Source organism: Microcebus murinus, chromosome 10 (genome assembly GCF_040939455.1).
Source record: "Microcebus murinus isolate Inina chromosome 10, M.murinus_Inina_mat1.0, whole genome shotgun sequence".
NCBI lineage: Eukaryota > Metazoa > Chordata > Mammalia > Primates > Cheirogaleidae > Microcebus > Microcebus murinus.
In genome coordinates this window covers 70,261,250-70,270,991 of record NC_134113.1, presented here as the reverse complement: position 1 = coordinate 70,270,991, position 9,742 = coordinate 70,261,250, and the positions used below count along the sequence as shown (strand labels likewise).

General features: G+C 43.0%; 1 protein-coding gene across 1 annotated transcript; it reads left to right on the top strand.

Moving 5' to 3' along the window:
- Window positions 1-260: 260 nt before the first annotated feature.
- On the top strand, window positions 261-5,443 carry IL22 (interleukin 22). The gene is made up of 6 exons (XM_012782354.3): window positions 261-282; window positions 389-620; window positions 1,030-1,095; window positions 1,216-1,359; window positions 2,283-2,348; window positions 4,802-5,443. The coding sequence occupies exons 2-6, from the start codon at window positions 435-437 to the stop codon at window positions 4,877-4,879; spliced, it is 540 nt and encodes a 179-aa protein (XP_012637808.2). The 5' UTR covers window positions 261-282; window positions 389-434; the 3' UTR covers window positions 4,880-5,443.
- Window positions 5,444-9,742: the final 4,299 nt, after the last annotated feature.

The following is a 9,742-nucleotide window of genomic DNA, read 5'->3' as shown; positions in this document are numbered from 1 at the left end:
GAAAAATATGTAGGGTTTAGAAAATTTCTGGGATTTATCTGTAAAAGCACCCTGTCGGCCCTAATAGTGACGTTTTAGGAAAACGCATGCATCTCAAGGTGGGAAGGACAGGGGGTGGCGCTTTGTGGGCTCCTGTGGTGGTTAGGTAGTTCTCAGAAGATAGTACTGGAAATTAGATAATTGCTGATGTCATATTTTTCACAATAAAAAAAATTGGTGTTCTGGGGGCTATAAAAGCAGCAGCTTCTATCTTTCTCATCACAAGCAGAATCATCCGAACAGGTAAGTGTCTCAGCAAACTTGGTAGAATTCGTTTGTTTGGTGTGATATTTCTTGACTAATTTTTTTCCCTTCATATTGTCTTTGTCTCTTGTTTTCTTGATACCAGATTCTCCTTTCTCAGTTGCCAATTGCTCGAGTTAGAGTTGTTTGCAATGGCCGTCCTGCAGAAATCTGTGAGCTCCCTCCTCCTAGGGACTCTGGCTGCCAGCTGCCTCCTTCTCATGGCCCTGTCGGTGCAGAGAGGAGCAGCCGTGCCCATCGGCTCCCACTGCAGGCTTGACAAGTCCAACTTCCAGCAGCCTTTTATCACCAACCGCACCTTCATGCTGGCTAAGGAGGTACGCATCTCAATCTCACTGCATCTACTTGTTCTTAAACTTTTCTTCAGAGCACTTCTAAGATCTTTAGGAACCCATCATTTATGCCCCCAAGTGGATAGATCTTCTCTGTCTCTTCAGAGACTCATTGGAGATGGTTTTTTTTAACCAAAACTCCTTTCTTCCATCTTGGCCTTTAAGATACATATGTTGAGCTTTATCCAAAGAGCAGCCACTTGGTAGCCCATCTGATCATTAATTTTTTTCTTTCCTCCATTGTGCATTATTCTAAACTCATTCATGCACCTGAATTCTGTCTTTAGCCTTTAATGAGGTTCCTCTGGGGAGAGGGGCTTGAGTACATCTCCACTTATAGCCTTTGCTTCTATCTCCTCACTATCCAGGTACTTAGTCTTTTCTTCTGTTCCAGGCTAGTTTGGCAGATAACAACACAGACGTCCGTCTCATTGGGGAGAAACTGTTCCGCGGAGTCAATGTAAGCTATAGTCGTGATGAGCAAGGCAGTGTGCCATTCGTGGTTCCTTGGAGTGCTGATAGGTTCAGGTCTTCTGGAGGTCCCCTAATACCACCCCTGCTCTTTCGCTTCCACCTGCAGATGAGAGAACGCTGCTATCTGATGAAGCAGGTGCTGAACTTTACCGTTGAAGACGTGCTGCTCCCCCAGTCTGATCGGTTCCAGCCCTATATGCAGGAGGTGGTCCCCTTCCTGGCCAGGCTCAGCAACAAACTAAGCCCATGTGTAAGTTCTTCTCTCAGCCCACGCCCACCCACCCTGATTCCTTCCTTCTTCCCTTGAGATCCCGTTCCCCCAACCTTCCCTTCTTCCTCCTACACCTGTGCTGGCCATAGGAAGTGCCCCTGCAACGCTATTATTGGGAGGCATTTGGAGTTGCAGGGTGTTGGTTTTTGCTTTAATTGAGTCACATATTGAGTTCATGGTGGTGAATGGGGTCTGGAAGTCAAGTGTACGGAAGCCTCATTTGTTTGTTCCTAGAAAAAAGAGCAACCCAGGTTATGCAGGATGAGAGAGGTGTTGGGAGCTGTAAGAAAAATGCCTACATGTGGAAATGGTTCAGAGGAGAGAAAGAGCAGAGAGAAAAGTGAAAGAGAAAGAAGGAAATAGGAAGGGTTAAATGTCAGTGGTGGGTGGGAAAAGACTGCTGCTCCTTTGATGTCATGGGAAGTGACAAAATCAGAGGTGTGTGAAGTCAATGCCTCTGAATATTTGAAACTATGAAAAAATGTTTGAGTGGAGTGAGGCACAGTGAAAGCGACCTAGTATTTACTGAGGCTGAGGAGGGCTTACTTTTCAAGCGAGGGGTTTCAGGTATGTTTCTTGTTCTGAGCAAGCAATCGCGATGAGGGTTTTATTCCTGACAGAATTTGCATAAACCACTCTACTCTTTCCACAAGTACAGACCTCAGTAGGATTTCTCAAAGATGCAGAGAGGTCCCCTGTAAAGGAAGTGACTGGATTTTGGTGTCCCAGGGAATTCAAGAGCTCGGGAAATCTAGGTCACTGGTGAAATCTAGGTCATTGTGGGCAAACTTACTAAGAGCTTTAATTCCAGGTGCATCGTAACATAACTCAGATGGGCGCTGAGGTTCATGAAGCTTCAGCACAACAGCATTAAAATAATTACCCTTGTTTTTATTTTGTAGCACATTGAGGGTGATGACCAGCATATCCAGAGGAATGTGCAACAGCTGAAAGACACAGTGAAAAAGGTATACTGATAACTATTAAATAAATATCAATGCTAAGTCATCCAATAGGAGAGACAAATGTTTTTCTTTCCTTTCCTTTATTTTTATTCCTCCCACTTTGTGATGTTTCACTTGTCTCTCCTACCATTGGGTTGAGTACTCAGGTGCATGTGCATAAAGATGTGTCTACATATCTATCAATCAATTTCCAAATTTTTCAAATCATAGAATTCGAGAACTGGCCAAATTCTAGAATTCTAGAACTTAGATCATCTAGTCACATTATCCCATCGTCTGGGGATGGTGCTGGCAAGCCAGGGCAGAATGCAGGTCTCCTGAATCTCAGGCCTCCACTTTTGCTAGCAGTAATATATATTAGTTTTGGTATTACTAATTATTAGGCAAATTTCAGATTCCTATTGACTCATGCTAATCTGAAGAAGCACTTGTTCAAAAAGAGAAAAGTGCTTGGGGAAAAATTTATTTGAACTGATTTTTGAAGCCTTTAATTTGATGCTTTAAAATTTGGAGAAATAAACTCAGAGCAACAACAAAAGAGCTGGACTTTCGTACAGGGTGAACTTCTGGAATGACTGATACTTATATTTAATTATCATGATATAATACCCAACAGCTATTGAATTTAGTTTAAAAACAAGAGCAGACAATCCCTGATTTCTTTTACACAGTGTCTGATAGAGTGAAAATATTAATAATGGATTTGCTATAGTGAAGCAGAGTCTGAATTGTTAACCCTCTTCTCTTCCTTTCTCCCTTCATCTTCCTCTCTAATTTCTTCCTTCTCTCCTTCAACAAATCCGTAGTGGGCATCTGTTTATTGTGAACTAGGGCATATTTCTACAGTGAATGATACCATTATATGGCCTATTTGGTGGAAATAACCACAGTGGAAGGCTCAGACTAGCAATTGTGACTCACCCCAAGACCAGAGGAATGATTAATAGCAGTGAAAGTGATGCTCTTGCAAGCAGGTGCAATGAAATACTCAAACACAAAGTCTCTCATTGGAGGAATTTTCAGTAATGAGCTTAACCTCATTTCCCCCTTTTTAAAATCTTGATATTTTTAAAAAGCATTTCTTCCTGGGCATAATTTAATCAACATGGCTGTTTCTTCCTTTGATAATTGAAGGATTTGGATTTTTGTGTGTGTGTGTGTGAAGCTCAATTTCCTTGTTATAGAACTATTACCTAGAGGCGGAGGGCTGGATGTTAGCATGCCATGGACAAGAAGTGATTTACACTTCTTCTTTAAAAGATTCCTGAAGTCAGCTTACTTTGTTGTCTTTAGAAAAGTAAAGTGTGAGAGAGAAAAATCTCATGATGATCTGTTTGGGAAGACAGAGATTTTTAAAGTCTTTAATCCATGTTGAGAGAATCAACTTTCATATTTGCAATGGGTTGCCAAGTGGAAGAGTGATGACGCTTTTTTCTCTGTAGCACAGGCAAGAGAGGAATGTTATTCAGGGGCAGCACCAAAGGAGGAAACATTGGCCAGAGCCTGGTGAAGTGGGAGGGCAGTGGTGGGAGGAGCTAGTTCCCTGTAGCTGGAGGCAAAAGCAGAGGGCTGGCTGTAGTAGAATACACGACAGATAGTAGGGCAGCGTAAGCTTTAACATTCCTTATAGTCTTGGGGGGAGTCCTTGAGAGATAAAAAAAAAATCTTTTCCGCATCATGTCAAGGGAAGTACTGAAAGGTGGGAGCATGGAAGAAAGCAGGAAGAGAAAGGAGAAAAAATACTGTATGGAAGACGATGATGACAGGAGTTTTCTTTAAATAATGGCAATAGAATAGATTAGGTGAATTTCAGTGGGTGATGCTTTGGGCTTGAATGTGGGTTTTCTCTTCCACTGAGTTTGAGAGCCTCCTCTGTAAACTACTTGGAAGGAGGAGAAAAAAAATGGATGTTAGGACTTTATCTGACTTTCTATTAACTAAAGCAAGGGGAAAGGACTTATTTGGTATTTTTCTCACAAAAGGGACAATCTGTTTTTGTTTTCCTCTTTTGTCGAGAAGGTGAGAACAGAAAAAGCCTCAATGTATTGGTAATTATATAGTTCAAGGCTATGTGAGCTGAGTTGCTGTAAATAATTGGTCATAGTCATGGGCTATGAAACCCTAATGGGTGGCACTTCCCCCCCACCCTCCACATCCTAGCATTGCTTCAGTCTGCCTGCTCTGGTTAGGAAAGGTGGCCAACGCTCTGCCCAGCTGTTAAACAGCTTCATTAGCATGAGGTACACCTGAGATTGATGCCTGCAGGTGCCCAGATAGCCATCATTTTCAGGTCTTTGGCAAAATCGTGTTATACTCTTGCTAAAAGGATATTAGTAATCTTTCACAAATGACTACAACTGGGTTTCTCTCTCTAGCAACCTAATTATGCCATTTTTCTTTTTTTTTAGAAAACACATGATAAATGCTCAAATACTTTTGTGTTCTTATTTTCACAGCTTGGAGAGAGTGGAGAGATCAAAGCAATTGGAGAACTGGATTTGCTGTTCATGGCCCTGAGAAATGCCTGCATTTGACCAGAGCATAGCCAGAAAAAGAATAACTGAACCTTCTTGCCTGTTAGATATCTCAATAAGATCCCCGAAGGGTTTTTTTTTTTTTCACCAAAAGGAAAATGAGAAGCCAAACTCCACCATGATGGGTGGATCCGAATGAACCCCTGCTTAACTTAAAAAGGAAGCCAATGTCACTTCTGTTTATGAGACCAGAAGGCAGACCTTCTAAGTATAAAGACATTTATAACATTGTATAACATTGTATTGTACCTAATGTTTTATGCACAGAAAATAATTTATTTTTTAGGCAGTTGTCTATTTCCATAAAAAAGATACTTCCTATTCCTTTTGGGGAAAAAAAACCCTGAATAACTTCATGCTTCTATAATCAATATCTTATATTTATAAATTTATTTATTGTTATAAGTAGTCATTTTATTTATGCTATTTTATTAATATAGATTTATTTATAGAAACATTATTTGATATTACTACTTGAGTATAAGTCTAATGTCAATATTTATAATAATAATTATGGAGCTATAACATGTTTATTTGACTTCAATAAACACTTGAATATCCTAAGTCTTGTGGGTTTGTGATTTTTCACCTTCAATATCATCGTCATCATCATTGTCATGTAATCATTCCCATGAATTTGTTCTTGACTCTAAGCCAATGAGGTAGCTATTAGTATTATTCTAATAAATGAGAAAACTGAATTAGAGACACGTTAAGAAACCTTTTATAGCTGTAAGTAGTTGACCACTATTGAGTCAAGCCTATCTGATTTCAAGGCTCTCTGCTACGTTGCCTATACTGACTTATTAGATAGATTCAGCATGCATGTAATTCTGAAAGAAAAAAGGTAAGAAATTGAAAAGAATCCATCTGCATCATTAGCAGTTTACGAATAAAAGGAAGGAGAATGTTGCTGGGGGGAAATACATGTGGCCTCTCTATTGCTATACATGAACTATTTTAGTTTCAGTTCAAGCCTATTAGAAAGTGCATTCTCCAGTCTTCCTATAAGGCAATAAAATATCAGGGGATCTGTGTTTCAGGAGTCTTCCCTATGAGTGGAGTTTATCACTGGTAGAAAAGTCTTATAGATGGAAGATGGCAAAATATGAAACACACACACACACACACACACAGGGAAAGTTGTACATCTTTAAAATCTGTACAGTGCTACAGAGAAGAGAGAGCAGAGGTAGAGATAAAGGTTGGATTTGTTCTACTGAGAAACATGAACAAAGGATGCCACCACTGAAGAGCCATTCCTTGGGGGGAAGGGGTTTCGAGAGATTGTAAAGGTCTTTTCACAAAAGTTCAAAGTCAATGATTGGAAGAAGTCAGTGGTCAGCTGTTTAAAGTGCTTCCTTCTCCAAGCAATCAGAAACCATGGATTTATTCTACAGGTCACTCACCAGTTGTTTGGCAAGTTCCTACAGGATTAGGTCAAGCCTGGTGGTGAGAGGTGAGAACATATAAAGTGCTGAGAGGTACCAATGTTGGGCTCCAGGGATGATAGAATTATTATTTCTGGTATTATCTGGGGTTTAGGACTCTTTCCTGTTTTCTTCCAAATGTGTCTGAGGGTAATGACTTAAGCAAAATTTGATATTGTACTTGTTTGGGGCCAATCTTCTAGAAGTTGAACCATAAAGTGCAAGACTACCCCTAAAATTGAAAGGTTTTCCTAAGAGACATTATAACTTTTCCATCATGTCAGATATATTTCAGAAGCAGCTAGAGTCAACCTTGGGTTCTTCTTCCCCAGCCCTGCACACTGAATATGTCAGAAATCCTGTATGCTTTAACTCCAAAATATTGGCTGAGTCTGCTCCCTTCTTATTCCCTCAATGGCTAAAGCCAACCCAAGCCACTGTCCCCTTTCCCTGGAATTACTATAATATTGTAGTTTCAAAATGTCCTCCTACTGTCTGTTTTTAACTCAGGAGTCAAAGTTAACTTAAAAATCAAAAACATTTTAATTATCCACTCATGAATTGATGGGTTCTTGGGTTGTTTCCATGACCGTGCAATACGGAATTGTGCTGCTGTAAACATTCGGGTGCAGATGTCTTTATAATAGAATGTCTTATGCTCTTTTGGGTAGATGCCCAACAATGCTATTGCAGGGTCGAATGGTATTTCTAGCTGTTTGAGGTATCTCCAAATTCTTTTCCATAAAGGTGGTATATCCTCACAATGGAATATTACTCAATCCTAAGAAATGATGGTGAGCTAGCACCGTTTATGCTATCCTGGATTAAGCTTAAGCCTGTTATCCAAAGTCAGGAGACACAAGACATGGAAAATGGGCTCTACATCTACTCACCATCAGATTGGTACTGACTGATTAAAACTATGGTTTTCAAATGGTGGCAATGCTCACCAGGGATTGGGGGGGGGGGACCATTCTTAGGGAGGTGGTGAGCATTTTGGAGGGGAAGGGCATAACTCTAACCCTTCTTAGGGAGAGGCAAAGATATACAATGTAACCAAAATGTCAAAAACAAAACAAAACAAAACTTTTTATTGGGTGGTGGGCAGGCGGGAGGGGGGAGGAGGAAATGGGTGTATGCTTCCATAACATGTGTGGTGCACACCGCCGGGGGATTGGACACATTGGGGGGAGGGAGGGGGGCTGGGGCAATATTTGTAACCCTAACAATATTTGTACCTCCATAATATGATGAAATAAAAAAAAAAGAAAGAAAGAAAGAAAAAAAATCAAAAACATTAGGTTGGGCACTTCCCTGCTTCCCCCAGTGGCTTCCTTCACATTGAGAATGGAACTCCAAGCTTCGCCACAGTCCTGCCTCCTGCCCAGCCTCCCAGAGGGCCCTGCCCTGCACTGCCACAGCCACAGGCCTCCTCACTGGGCCTCCCACATGCCAGCCTTGCTCCTCCCACAAGTATTACATGGTCATTCCCGCCCTTCAGTCAGGTACCTGCTCAAATGTTACTGCCTCAGAAAGACCTGCCCTGGCCATCCTGTCAAAGACAGCCTCTTCGCTGCCCTCCACACCCTCCCCTCTCCCTCTCCCCCACCACTTCATTTTTCTTTGTTGTACTTTCCACACATGAAGGCTGCTATTTATTTACTTTGGCCATTGACTTAATTCTCAGTGGGTACTTACTGGGTGTTAACTTTATGCCGGGGGCATGGTGGTACATGCCTTACAGACAGAGCCCTGGTCTCATGGAACTCACCTTCTCACGGAAACAGAATAGAGGACACACAGTATGGTAACAGGTGCCTATAAGTGAAGAGAAACAAAGGAGGGGATGGGTAGGACTGGATGGGGGTTATTCAGGTAAGGAGACCAGGGAAGACCTCTGGGAGGAGCAGGTATCTGACCAGAGTGAGGGCATAGGGTGAGGGAATACCTGTGGATATGGCTCTGAGACAGGGCAAGTTTGGGGTGTTGAAGAAGCAGTGGGGAGCTTGCGACTGGAGCAGGCGGGGTGAGGGGCAAAGCTGAAGATGAGCCGGAGAGCTGGCCCGGACCAGGCCTGGGGGTCTTTGCAGGCTAGCGTGGGACTTTGGATCCTGTTTTGGACTGAGGAGAAGCCACCAGAGGGTTTGGAGCATGGGAGACTTGATACGGCTCGTGTTTTATACAGCTCGCTGTGGCTGAGGATGGAGAGTAAGTCCAGGAGGGGTAAGGGCAGAAGCAAGGCCAGGGCGAGGGTCTAGGAAGGAGGTGATGGCTGCGGCGGAGTGGATGGGAGCAGAGCCAGAGCAGCTGCGTGTGACTGTCACAGCGGTGCCCTGCGTGGGTTGCCTGGGAAATAGGAGTCACGTGTGGATCATATATAACAGCAAAAGGAATCATTTGAAATTTTCTTCTGGTTCTCCATTTATACCATATTATATCCTAGCAGAAAATGCTTCATATAGGAATCGAAATGAAGACAGGAGGCTTTGTTCTGAAGGGTGGTTAAGATTTGAAGATTTGAATGGAGACACATCAGATAAGGAAAATGACACGACACCAATGGTTGAAGGCTGAGGTCTTCTTATCTCAGAGGCAACCACAGCCACAGTGAATTTATCTTTCACATCGATTTTCAAGGAATGTTTATTATTGAGAAAAACAGGTGGAGGACCGAGATGGCTGATCTCAATCAGCAAGAGGGACAGGTACTACCACTGCACCAGGAGGGCTGGGGGACTGAAACTGGCCCCAGGGGACTGCTGGGCTGGTCTTACAACACCCCCTGGCCCAGGGGTCTTGTCAATGGAAAACCATATCAGCTCCCAGAGGAGCAGGGGCATCAAGCACTCCATGTCTGTGGGTTTAAGTCACTTTACCACACAAGGGACTTCGTCTGGCTGAGATGCAGGCAGAGGCTGGGGGGCGGGGGAGGAAACGGAAGGGGTGGTGGAAAAGGAAGACTGTGATTCTTAGCTTAGGTTTTGTGAACAGCTACAGAAGTAGGAATTGCAGCAGATCTGATTTCTGTCCATTTGTCGTCTGTCCTTTCTTCTTCCCTCCTGTCCCTTGTATGAAGAGTGCTTGTGGTGGCTGATAGTTCAGCTTGCAGGTGGGAACACAGACCTGTCATACGGCAGCTGATGAGATGCTATGTGTTTCCTACGTGGGGGACACACATTTTCACCTGGACAAACACAAGAGTGGATGCTGAGGACAAAAGGGATGGAGGCTGCCCATACGGCCCCCCAGACCCATGCCTTTCCCACTCTACTGTGTGCCCAGAGAGGCTGACATGCATGGATCGCCCCATACACACGCTTGTTCTCTAGCTTTTTTTTTTTTTTTAAGACAGAGTCTCATTTTGTTGCCCAGGCTAGAGTGCCTTGGCATCAGCCAAGCTCACAGCAACCTCAAACTCCTGGGCTCAAGCGAT

Coding starts and splice junctions, on each gene's coding strand:
- IL22 (XM_012782354.3), top strand. CDS start 435: ATGGCCGTCCTGCAGAAATCTGTGAGCTCCCTCCTCCTAGGGACTCTG. Junction 1,096..1,215: donor AACTGTTCCGCGGAGTCAAT/GTAAGCTATAGT, acceptor TTCCACCTGCAG/ATGAGAGAACGCTGCTATCT. Junction 1,360..2,282: donor GCAACAAACTAAGCCCATGT/GTAAGTTCTTCT, acceptor TTTATTTTGTAG/CACATTGAGGGTGATGACCA.